The 12,878-nt window shown below is 43.5% G+C and overlaps 1 protein-coding gene across 2 annotated transcripts in view; it reads left to right on the top strand.

Moving 5' to 3' along the window:
- The window catches only part of TCF12 (transcription factor 12), a 29,951-nt gene extending 17,948 nt beyond the window's left edge, over window positions 1-12,003 (top strand). The window contains exons 9-13 of one of the 2 annotated variants that reach the window (XM_010153948.1): window positions 2,186-2,300; window positions 3,130-3,301; window positions 4,602-4,834; window positions 7,929-8,082; window positions 9,708-12,003. In XM_010153948.1, coding sequence (XP_010152250.1) covers window positions 2,186-2,300; window positions 3,130-3,301; window positions 4,602-4,834; window positions 7,929-8,071 — 663 coding nt within the window. In that variant the 3' untranslated portion in view covers window positions 8,072-8,082; window positions 9,708-12,003. Of the gene's footprint in view, window positions 1-2,185; window positions 2,301-3,129; window positions 3,302-4,601; window positions 4,835-7,928; window positions 8,083-9,699 lie in introns of both variants that reach the window. The other variant, XM_010153949.1, reaches the window with a different exon arrangement.
- The last annotated feature ends 875 nt before the right edge of the window (window positions 12,004-12,878 follow it).

The raw sequence follows: 12,878 nt of genomic DNA, 5'->3' as shown, positions 1-12,878 counted from the left end.
GGGCTGTGCCGGAAGGCTGGGCACACGGGGTTTTTGTGAGTGCGCTGCCCGGACTGACGCTCCATTGAAACGCAGGTGGGGAGCGCCTCTTCTTCCTTGAGGCGGGGAGTTGAGGGGAGGCAAAGCAAACCAGGCTGTCCAAACCCCATGTTTCAGGCGCCAAAGGTCCAGGCTGGTACCTTGCAGCAGCCCCCGATAAGCGGTGCTTACAGCAAACGGCTCTCGGCCGTCGTGTGGGACGCGGTGGCTTTCGGCCGCTTTCTGGCTTGGGGGATTTTGTCTGTCTGGATTTTCTCGTACGCTGTAGATCAGAGGTAAAAATTCAGGTTGTGGTCAGCTTTGTCACACTTTAGCTCTTAGATTAACAAGATGCATAGAAAACTTAAGTGGGACGCTCTGAATTTGTAAACCTGTTTCAGAGGACTGGAACATGGACTTGAGTTCAGGTTCTGTTTCTAATCTGTTTGCTGCCCTTATCAGAACTGATTTGCTAATCTGTCACTCTGGGATTAGCTCTAGGTATGAAGGCTGCCAGGTTTCTGGCACCTGCCACGCATGTACGCAACTCTGAGAAATTTTTGCCTTTTTTTGACTCAAGAGGTAGATCTTGGAACAGACCTGGCCCTGGCATGATTAACAGTCCGTAGCTTGAATAAAAGCACCCTCATGTGTTCGGACCGCGCATGACCAGGAGAATGAAATAAAGCACACAACCTGCGGGGCAGAAACGGGGAGACTCGGGTCCGGACGTTCGCTGTGGAGAGTGACTTTCACATTACCCTTGGTGAAGGGTTTCGTCCCGCGGGCTGAAAGACCCCGGCTCCACTCCTTCCTCCCAGTGAGCTCATGACAGTCCGAGAGCTGCGATGCCTGCATCCCTAGTAGAACTTCTCGCAAACAAAGCCTGTTACACACAAAGGAAGATAAAATATACTTTAAATAGCAGCAGATATTCCGCAGGAGGAGATTTGCTGCCGAACAATAGATACAAAGAGCAGCCCGGAATGACCTGATGTTAGCTGTGGGCTGTCGGGGGGGTTTCCCCCTGTGCCTTGCTTGTTCCTGTGCATTAGCTTACAGGAACGGGTGTATATTAAACAAAGGATAAACTTGCATAAGGGTATTTATCTCTCTGGGTAAAACCCACACTAAGACATGAAAGGTAAAAGCTGCATTAATTACTCAAGAGGGATTCAAAGCTCAGCAGTTTACTAGGATTGAAGGATTTATTGAAAAACAGTGGTTCTCATGTGTAACTCCAGGCAATAAACCTATTTAATTAAAGGCTTAATCTTCTAGTTGACATGTTTGCTACTGTTCCAATAAAAAGCTTCATCTGTAGCCAATTTTTGTAACTATACAAATAATAGCAGGATCCCTCATCTTTGTTCAGTGTTTTAACTGTTTAATTGTATTATCTTGGTTATATTATAAATATTTAAAAGACTTTTCTGTCTTTAGGAATCAAAAGCTCTAAACGGTCCGTGTTCCACATTAAATACAGGCAGTGTGTCTTTACCTCTTCCTTTTTCAAGCACCAGAATATGGGATTTAAGGGACGTTTGCCTTGATAAGGGTACTGTGCGCTGAGCAGCAGCTTTTTACCCAAGGTGCCCCTGCAGGCGGGGTGTGTGCGCTTGCCCGTGGGACCTCAGTAGCGTCCGCTCAGGTTTAGGCAGAATTAGGATTTTTTAAAGAGTCTTCATCTGGAGTGCTTGCTGCTTAGAAACGTAATCGTGGTGTGTTACGGAGCAGCGGATTAGAAAATACTGAGAGGTGGTAAGTGTAATGAGGTGCCTGGATCGGTTTCATACGATACGGTGAGTTGTTGGTCGCATTAGTTTAGAGCGATCGATAGTTAATCAAAACTTACAGCCCTCAGGTATAAATCCAGGAGGAAATTCGGTAGTGTTCCTGTGGGAAAACACTGAAAAATTCTTTGGCTGGGTGGCTACCTTGTTCGGAACAGGTGTTGGTCACTGCTTGAAACACAGCTTAATCCAGTGTGGTGTTATCAGGTGGTTTAGTGTAACAGCATCTCTCAGCAAAATCTTTCCTCTACTGAGCTAGAACTTCAACTCGGGTCTCTAATCCAGCAAATACTTTAAGTCTTTTAAACTTCTATTTTTGGACTGGTTCTGTGAATGACATCTTGAACAGCAATGTTTGCTTTGCTTTGCTCTAGGTTGGGACTCATCGGGAAGAAAGCGTCAGCCTCAACAGCAACCATTCGGTTCTTCCCAGTACAGTTTCTGCCCAGAGCACGGAGCTAAATCACAAAACGCAGGAAAGCTACAGAGGTAACTCCGGCACACGAAATGCTGAACGGGCGGTGCAGGAATCCAGAGCCAGCAAGGCTGTAGGTCTTGGTAAACGTGCATCAGCACAGGGGATAGGGACAGAGAGAACGCTGAGTGACAAAAATGCGTTAGAAATCCTATAAACCATCCCTGCTGGGGCCTGCTGGAACAGTTCTGAGGCCATCCCTGTGTCAGACTCGTCCCAGCGTGGTTTCAGCAGACGTCTCTGCATTGCAGCCACCTTCTTCCAGCTCAGGGAGCCACCATCCTGTTGGCAGTACTGCAGCCGATCCCACACCAGCCCAGGGGTTGCAGAGTGAGCCGAGGCCGGACTTTGCTCTAGCCACTAAAAGGAAGTCATTCCACACAAGTGCTTAGAGTCCCCTCAGTTTTTAGCCTGAAGAAGTCGGCTATAGAAAACAGAAGTCAGCTTCTTCGTTAGCAATGCTTGCACTGCTTAGGGATGTGTGCTGCACGTTTGGCTCACGCCCAGGCCTTGATGTAGGTGCAGCTCTGCCCTTGGACCTGCAGCCCAGACACGAGGCGCAAATTTCCTTACCCCAAAGTGTCCTTTTGTCTTCAACGGTGCCTTTCTTAGATCAAGCTCTTGCTGATTGAGCTGCTCTGTGAATTTTGGCCCTTTACAACCCGTGACACACGCCCAAGTACAGCAGTGTTACCAGATCTCTTGCGTCTGTTGCCAGAGCGTAGTTCCTCCTGCTGTCTTCCCAGACTTCCCGGCCCTGGCTTCCCATCCACAATACCTGCTTGAGGGTCTCGTAACTGTTTTGCTCCTGTGACGCTCATGCTGATCTCTGGTTGCTCGCAGCGTTGTCAGGTGGCTTACCGAGCCAGTCTGTGGCCATAGGTCCAACAGAGATCAAGTCTGAACATAAGGAGAAGGATGAAAATATACATGAACCCCCCTCATCGGATGACATGAAATCAGACGATGAGTCCTCCCAGAAGGATATCAAGGTCTCATCTAGAGGCAGAACAAGGTGGGTTGCTGCTGTGACCTAGAGAATTTGTGCTTTGTTGGTGCTCTGTGGCATGTTGTCCTTTAGTTTGATAAATTTATTTCCAGGCTTTTCCATTACCTCAGTGCATATATTAGGAGGCAGCTAAAAGCGAGAAATAATTTAGAGCATTTGTATCTATTTAAATACGAGATTGAGGACTTCTGGGAAAATCACCTGGCCAGTGTGCCTTCCCTTATGTTAGGGCCTTGCCTAGTACCTGGCTGTGCAGATAAGTAGTGAAAGGTTCCCAGGGCCCTGCCTGGCATAGCGGGTGGGAGAAGGTTGGGAAGCTGTGATACTTGGTACCCGCTCCAGGGTGTGCTTCTAACTGTCAGCCAGCCGCAGTGGAACGGCAGCCTGCTAACCCACAGGCTGGGGTGATGCTATGGGTAAATATCGTTTCTAGACACTTCTTCCACTCCCTAACCACGGACAAAAAACTTAGAGTTGTCACTAGATAAAACGCTCCTGGATCTGGCCAACAGGCCTGACACATACTGAGATAACAGTAAACAATCGGAATTTTGCAACCACAGGCAGCAGGGTCTGTACCATCACACGTGCCTAATGGCATTTCAGTGTATTGATTTTAGTAGCGCAGAGGTTTTGTACAGTTCTAGACTGAGTTGGACAGTCCTATATTAAAAAAAGGCTGTGCAACTTAATATAATCATTTGAAACGATACAGGAATTCTAAATAGAACAGCTTAGCATTTAGCTCTATACTGAGTATTAGAAGAAAAGATAGTTCTAAAACTGGCCAGAAAGGTCTTTAATAAAACTAAATATTTTTAATAAGCACATTAAATGGAAATTTCTTGAATGCCTTTTTATATAAACTGATATATTGGAAAACTAGCAAAACCTGTGTGTTAAACTCTTCCTCCTTCGCCTAACGAGACAGCCGAGTTCTCTTAACTGTATGAGCGTTTGTCAGCCATGAAGAGGTACTTTGGGTACATCTTTTGCTTCAAGGAGCAGCGTGTTGCCACTGCTCTGCCTGGCGGGGTTTACGTCTGTTGACAGCGTTCCATGGATTTTCTTCAGGTGGAAACCATTTACATCTATTTTTGGGAAAAAGCAGGAACGGCACGAATTACCTTGAATACTTCAGCATTGATGTCTAACACTTTCTTAGTCTAAATATGCTTCAATATGGAATAGATTAAGTGGGAAGTAGTTTAATTTCGTAATTGAAGATTTTGGAACCAGCAGCAGGATCCACTTGTTTGGAATAGCAGTGATATTTCAGTGCGCTTTTATTTATGCTTTCTTGCAGCAGTACTAATGAAGATGAGGATTTAAACCCCGAGCAGAAAATAGAAAGAGAAAAGGAGAGGAGAATGGCAAACAATGCCAGAGAACGCTTGCGTGTACGAGATATTAACGAGGCGTTTAAAGAACTTGGCCGTATGTGTCAGCTTCACCTGAAGAGTGAAAAACCACAGACGAAACTGCTTATTCTTCACCAGGCTGTGGCAGTCATCCTCAGTCTAGAGCAGCAAGTGAGAGGTCAGTAGCCATCACGGTGCTGTGGAAGGGTAGCTTTGTCCGTGGAAAAGTGTCGGGCCCTTGAAATCTGCGTCGCTAGATGCACGTCTGCTGTTCTGCAATGCTGTCCTTTAGGAGCAGCCAAGAATTCTTTTTAAAAAGGGAGTGTTAGGTTTATACTTTGATCTTTATTTTTTCCTGAGCAATTAGCCATCTCTTCACCTCTGTTTGCAAGGTAAATTGATGAATTACAATAGTGACACATCTTGCTTTAAACTGTAACCAGCACTTTAGTAGTACAGAAGCTTTAGCAAAAAGATACCTGTTTTAAGATGAACCCCACGTAATTGAAATACTAAAATGCGGTGAATTTCACCGTGTTTACGTAGGGTTTTGCATTAAACATACACTGGGGAGGAGGAAGAAAACCTACTGGTACTTTGAATCAGGGCTCTGGTTTTGCATGTGTGTTCTTTCCCCGATTCCTTTAAAGTTTTCCAGGAAAGAAATAGGCCTATTGGTAAGTGCAGAGGGAAGAATGCTTTGTGCAGTTCACTTAAGAAAAGACAGTTCCTAGGAATCATGTTTACTTCTTCGATGGTTCTGTTCGTGTGTGTTGGTGAAGCTACAGTTGACTTTGTTCTCCCATTAACCTTGTGTCAAAGCCATGTTCAGGTTCTGATTCACTTGGGTCGGCCCTGAACTGCTCAGGCCGCTGGGCTTAGGTGGCTGTTGTAGGTCCCTGCCAAGTGCAGCAGTCCGGTGTAGGCTGTGCTGGTGTAGCTGGCACTTGCACGGGTGAGTGTCCTTGTGTTGCACTGGTTTGGGCCGGTGAATAACAGTGTTCCTTGGTGCCTCACTGATGGATGTGTATCGCGTGACTGGAAAAGTCTTTCAGGTGTGGATGATACCAGTGGTTGTATTTGCATAATGTGCTCTGTTTCTGAATCACTGATGTTACTGAATGATGTCAATGCTTTTATTTTTGTGTACCTTATTTTTACTTCCATTTCCTAACTTGGTGCTTGCATTTTGTCCTGGAGACCAAAGCAATTGATAGAGGTTCACGGAAAGTGACAAAGTGAATAACTGAACGCAGACTGACCTGCTCTGTAGTGAGGAACAGATCCTGTGTTTTCAGGCAGAGGCTTACTGATCCCGTTTTTCATGGAGACACACACAGTCTCCAGTCAGAGCTCTTCCAAGGCATAGAGAGCAACTAGTTACTGTGCAGATGGACAGCGACTAGTGCTGTCGTACAGCCTTGTCTTAGCATCTCAGACTTTGGTCTTGGGAATTGTTCTGCCCTGGAAGATGAGATTGAGTATTATGAGGAAGTCAGAAGAATGTTAATCGAGATAGTTTTAAACATGAAAAACAATGCATCAAGTCCACCTCCCTACTCTCACTGATTCTGTCATCCATAAAAAGCTGTGTGAAAATTAGTAAAATCACTTTTGCCTGTGTCAGAGGTTGCTTCTGAACCTCTGGTAGAAATCTGTTTGTTGAAGTACTTACAGACAAATTGGACCTGTTCCACAGGGAGTGTAAACGGCTCTTCCTTGCTCACCTTTACCTCGCCTTCCGCTCTTTGTGCACCGAGGAAGCCTGTCAGAAGCACACCGTGCCTCTGGTGAGGGGCTGCCTTCCCCCTCCTGTCTTGCCTGTCTTTGCACCTGTTCCTGAAAGCAGGTGACCGGAGCTTTGCGTGGCGCCCGGAGGAGCTTTGCACCCCTGCATTACAGAATCCGTAAACAACTTCCTCTCTGCTGGTGTTGAAGCTTCTCATTCTGTGATTGGTGCTATTCAAAATGAACCGTTTCGGATTGGATGCTTTAACTGTAGGCTAGCATTTTCATCTCCGTTTCCTAAATCAGTGTAAATTATCTTCCTTTCAAAGTTGCCACATAATTAAATCATCTTTAAAACTTCAAAGCAAGCCGCATTTAAACAAAGATAACTCTGATTAAGAAAAGTTAGCAAGAGATTCTTGCTGTAGAGTCTTTGGGGAGTGCTCATCCCTAGAAAATGCAGTAGGAGGCTGCTGATAATGACTGGGGTGAAAGCAGAGTTAGCAAGTCCCTCCGAAATTGCCTCTTGTGAGATTAGCTAGATTCTACCCCTTGTAAAAAGCACGGAGTCAGCAAACTGCAGTTAGTAGAGGGCAGTGAAAGAGAAGGGCTTGGGCTGGCTGTTCTGTTTTGGCAGTCTACTTACCTTCAAATTGCATCTGCAGTCTTGAACTGCAAAACAGAATTCACTGACAGCTAGAAAAATACCTCCAAATGTTGATTAAATTCAGCATGCGCTGGTAGAATACATGACACGCTTACCGTGCGTCTTTTGGCCACTGCAATTTACATCATCTACGTTTTGATTCAGGAAAAGCGGTTTCAAAGAACAGGAACAGTCAACTTTTAGAAACTGTCATTATTTAAAACTAGATCCAAATCTACATCTATTGAAGCTAATTGGGGAAGTGGAAATGTACTGATGGAAATACCTTGCTAGCTAGTCTACAGCTGTTACAAAGCACTGACCTCTGTGAGAGGAAATACGGTTTAAAATAAAATCATCCTCTTGCACTGTGAGATTGTCGTCATATTCTTTTGATTTAAGCGAGATGAGCACAAGGTGATCTCACAGATTTGAGGGTGTGAGGAGAACTATCGACTTAGGACATTGTACCTCCCCTGATCTAACAGCAGGCCAATCCTTACGGGGAAGAAAGAAGCGGTAACAGTACTACAAGTAGTGTGATGTCAATAGAAAACACCACAGAAATCTCTGGTTTATTACCTTGTGAATGGCAGGGGTGCAAATTCATCTTGCTCTTTAGCAACTCCTGGTGACAAGGGAGGCACTTTCTGAAGGTGTATGGAGGCAGCTGTTGAAGTTTGGTCGTGTTTTGCCTTCTTTTGAAGTACCAGTTCAGGAGATGGCTGGTAGGATTTTCAGTAGCACTGGTCCAGCTTGAGACACCTGCGTTTTAACACAGCAGCGTGAGTAGTTAGAAGAGGGAAGCTGCCTAGCTGTTTCTATTGCAGGGGTTCATGTGTTGATATTCCCCTTGGTGTCGGCGTGGGGGATGTTACGTGTCATTTTTCTGTTACAGAACGAAACCTAAACCCTAAAGCAGCCTGCCTTAAGAGAAGGGAAGAAGAAAAAGTTTCTGCCGTATCGGCAGAGCCGCCAACACCACACCCAGGAAGCCACCCTGGCCTGAGTGAAACTACCAACCCTATGGGTCATATGTGAACACCAGCCAGGTACGTCTCGTCTGGAGGGGAATGGCTCTTGTTGCTTGGGAGTGGCCAACATTTGGGAGGTCTGGGTATGTTTACTGAGCTGCCACTAGCACCAAACTTCTTTATGCTGAGAAGTACTTCCGTATGTGTGAGCGTAAGCAAAAGCATGCAGATTTGTTTAGTTTTCTAATAAAGCCCCAGTAAATTGTCATTAAAGTCTCTTAATTTCCATGCGTTGTTGCCAATGGCTACATCTCTTGGCTCAGGTGGCCCCCTTGGCCTGACATCAGAGGAATTGTTCACAGCTTGCTAGATAAGCCAAGCGTAAGAGATGAATGATACCTCTTTAAATGGCCTAAATAGCACATTTTTTCCTTTAGAAGTCCTACGTTTTGTTTCCTAGTACTGATACAGTCAGAATTCTCATCACAGAGATTTGCTGTCTGGCTTAAGGCCACTCGTTTTAACCTGCATCATTTGCCCAACAGAGATTGAGAACTCTCTTAATTCCCAACCTGTATGAGTGAAGACATTTTTTAAAATAACATTTTCAGCTTTGCAAGGTACCTCAGTAGTTCCAAACGCCCCACTCAGTCCAACACGAGGTAGTTTGTTTACAACATGTCAATGGGGAGGCCTTACAGGGGTATTAGTCTGTTGGGTTTATTACCTGCTGTTGGTTGGTTTCTTTAGAAAACTGGGAAAAACTTGATTTTGAGAAGAAAAAAATCTGGGTATTCCATTAAAAGAGTAGAACGGTTGCCAGAGTAAGAGATTGGGTTTGATGCCCTTATTTTATTCTGTAGCTTTACTAACTGCTACGTTTTGGGAGGTTTGTTGTTGTGTATATAGACTGTTGTGCTTCTGTTTTAGCTGAGGGTGAAGACATGCACCTTGCCAGAATGTATCCCACGAAAGTTTACTTTGCCTGGTGTTCCTCAGAAAGCAGCAAAATGGCATTTTAAACCCAGCCCTGTTTGAGTCAGTGCTTTTTCCCCTTCCCTTATAGGCAGCTTCTTTCTTCATAAACAAAATTGGTTTTCTTTTTAGGAAAACAAGGTGCTCTGAGTTTCTTTAATTTCTTTAATTCTATACCTGAGCCATAAGCTACTTCTAAATTACCAGATAATTCTTGAGTGACGGCAGACATCATAGTCCGTTCTTGCCATATAAATACAATGAACCACTTTGCTATATCTCTGCTTTTTTAATAGCACTGACTGTGAGATGAGTAAAGTGTGATGTTGCCACGAGAAGGCTGTGCGGGCTCGTTGGGGGTGTGGCGATGCCTACCTTCAGCAGTAGCGGTTAACCTGGGTACTGCCTCCTGCTTGTTCTAGGGAAGAAAGTCAAAGCCAAATCAAAGGTCTGATGGGATTTGCAGATTATTCTTTCTCCCGCGTCCAGCGGGTCCAAGCAGAACGTTGCCAGGAGTAACCTGTTCAGTATATTGTATTCTGTATGGACACCTCTGGGAAGGCGGCTTTCAAAGCCCCTCAGTGTGATTTTTCTCTTGCACTTCAGTGACTGAAAATGAAGTCATAAGATACAGTTGAAGTTAGTTCTCTAGTGTTGATGATATGCTTCTTACTGACTCTTTTCCTAATAACCCCTTTCTTCTCCCACATTTCTTTCTAGAATTCCAGAGTTATTGGTAGGATACACAGAAGGTGACCTTTCTTCACAAGGACACAGACAACTAACAATATATGAAGACACAAACCTGACAGGAGAAAACACTTGAAGCAAGAAACCCAAATGCAATCTTATGATCAAAGCTACTGGTCAACACCTGCATCAGGATCGAAGATACAAGATCTTCAGATAGAATTTCAGCCCATGAAATCCTCTGAACATATCATTCTGTTGCAAGCAGTGTGTCGCTTCTGCACAATCAGAGACTGTTGTGATCTCTCCACTCATTGTGGAAGTTGCCTTGTGCCTAAACTGAATTGACAAATGCATTGTAACTACAAATTTTATTTATTGTTATGGAACTGTAAAGGTCTACATATAAAGGGAAAAGTTAACATGTTAAAAGCTGATACAATTTCAGCTGGATGCCAGCATTTACTAAAGCTGTTCACATTCAGAGAACAAAGCAGTGACAACCGTGGACCCGTAGCATTCCCAGCATACCTATTAGTGTCTTAAAAAAGGAAGGGAAAAGTCTTTTGTTGTCCTTTCCTCTCCTTTTGCCATATGACTAGTGTTTTCCATGCAATAGGAAACTATTCCTTGGTATAGCTTTTTTTATGTTATTTTTGGTCTCTGGTAATCTGAACAGTTATGGTCACAGTCACCCTTCCATACTGAGCTCCCTGCTTCAAGCCGGAAGAGGCCTCCTGAAGGCGGCAGGCAGGAGCCATACTGTGACCATAACGCTTCTTGGATTTAAAAAGTGATTTTTGTTTTCCCTCAGACTTTCCTCAAACACTTTTTTTTTTTCTAATTATAAACAAAACCTTTTTAGGCTTCTAGGCTTCATAGTAAAGCTTGTAACGTGAAGTGTAAATTGGGTGGGGAGAATCTACTTTGTTAGAGTTGCTTTGTTTTCCGAGCAGTAAGTACTACATATAGTACATGTAAAGTGTTAGCTGTACGTAAGCACAAAATGCATTAAAATACAAAGGAGATTTTTTTTCAGGCTGTGATTTTGGTGAATAGTAAAACCCGAAATTCACCGTGGCAGGTAGTGTGATGATATAACCACCAGGACGGTGGGCTTACTTATGTAATGGAATCTAAGAGCAATGGTCACCAGTTTTTCCTTCCTGTACACATTACTTATCTCGTCATTTTTGTATGGCTCATCAGAGGAGGAAAAATAAGACAGTGCAAACGGACTGCAAACGAATGACCCCCTCCCGGGCCATATCAGCGTTAAACCTTTCAATGTTTCTCCACCAGAACAGTGTCCATAAGTATTCCTTTGTCACAGGTGTGTTGAAATGGTTGAAATCCCTTTGAACTTCCATGGAAACTGTCTTCCACTGCAATGACCATGGGAGGAAATTTCCGAAGCCAAGGTTGTCCGAGCTATTGTTTATATAGTGCATCTTTCATCACTGGCAATTGGTTCACACGCAAACCAGGAACAAAACAATAATTTTCATCAAGTCATTTAATTTGAAAGAACAAAAGATGGATTGTTAAAATAAACTAATGAATCTAAGCTCATGGTTTGGATGGTTCCTAACAAAACAGTTTGTGGAATTAGTGGACTCGTTTCTATTACTTTAATTTGCATATATCATCAAATAACACCTGATTATATCTGTGGCCTTGTTCTTCATTTCAGTGTTTATCAGCTAAACGAATTTGTTGCTTATGACGTGTGAAAGTGATCACGTGCCACTGCCTGGCCTTTTTCCTTCTAAGCTTGTTGTCTTTTTGGCTATATTAGACTTTGCAGTATGCCCAGAAGCTTTCCTTCATAAAATAGAAAGAAAAAAACATTTGGCTTATTTTTCACTGTAGCTAGTCTTTTATACAATAATCTTGTAAGAAAATTTCTTGAATTCTAAATATTACTCTTTCTAGATTTTTGAAATCGAAAAAGTTTTCAGTAAAAAGTTTCTTACTTTATTTTACTATATTAGGTAGTAAAAATGTAGGGTTATTTACCATAACCTGTTCATTAATATCAGAAATTTACAATAGCATTGTAAGACCATAGTAGGGTTCTAGCATACCGTGTAGTACCTATGGAGTATTGTAAGAGCTAATTGTCCGAGATGAATTGCTTCTCATCTTGTTCTCCAGTTTCCATTGTTGGTTTATTGCAGATTTGTACCCTGTGTCAAATTTCAAGGTATTGCTGATAAACCTTTCCAACCAGCAGCAAGAAGTTCAAAAAAATTTCTGTCAATGTAACAGAAAACACTATGTATATAACATTTATGTAGCAATAAATGTGCCATCTTTTTTTAACATGGTAAATCAGTGAGTTTTTTACGTTTCTCTCCTCCTAGGTACTATGTTGCTTGAAAAACACCGGCAAAAGCAGCTTTCCACCTTTATGTGAAAAAACCCTAACATAGATTCTCGAGGTCTGCAGCGTAAGTTTGGGGCACAAGAGGTGCTCTTGCTACTCCCTGTGAAGCCAGTGCAGAAGTTCCCAGTGCGCTGAGGAGGAGCAGTATGTAGTCTGCGCTTGCTGCTCTGCAGGAAGGGGACTGCACGGGCACGTAGCGGGCTTGGAACAGAAGCTCATCCCATAGGCATAGGCATCCCTCCTCCTGCATCTTGTTCCTTAGAAGCCTGTCTTCAGGACAGGCAGAGTAAGGTCCCTTCTGTGCCTTGTAGTTCAGTGCCGAGTTACATCTGAATTGATGGAGACATCTACGTAGCTTTATGAAAAAACTCTTCTTTCAGAGGGAGTAAAAATGGCATTTTCCCCTTTGTCTTTCCTTCACCATGCTCCTGATGTCCTGTTTGCATATACCTTCTGGTCACAAGTCCTTCATCCTCTTCTTTTCCTCTCCACTTCCCCCCCCCCTCCCCTTTTTTTGTGTGTGGAAGGGGTGCATGTTGGGATACTTCTGTGAAATCCATTTCTGCTAGAATGAGCATTTGGAGTACTGTAGGAAAACTCTCCTGTAAATCTACAGCATTGGGAAAGGCTTAAAATGGACCCCATCGTTTTTCCTCTGGCACCGAGTAGATGCTGTTAAAAACAAGATTCTGGATTCTTCATGTGAGTTAACTTTTCCCTAGTAATTAATCAACATTAACATTTTCATCCGTAGCATCTGGAAATCATAGCAGAACAAAAATAAAATGCCACAGTCTGAAAAAGACAACCTAGATTCTGG

Source organism: Eurypyga helias, unplaced genomic scaffold, assembly GCF_000690775.1.
Source record: "Eurypyga helias isolate BGI_N326 unplaced genomic scaffold, ASM69077v1 scaffold10946, whole genome shotgun sequence".
In the NCBI taxonomy this organism is placed as follows: Eukaryota; Metazoa; Chordata; class Aves; order Eurypygiformes; family Eurypygidae; genus Eurypyga; species Eurypyga helias.
This window is presented reverse-complemented; position numbering and strand designations above follow the sequence as displayed.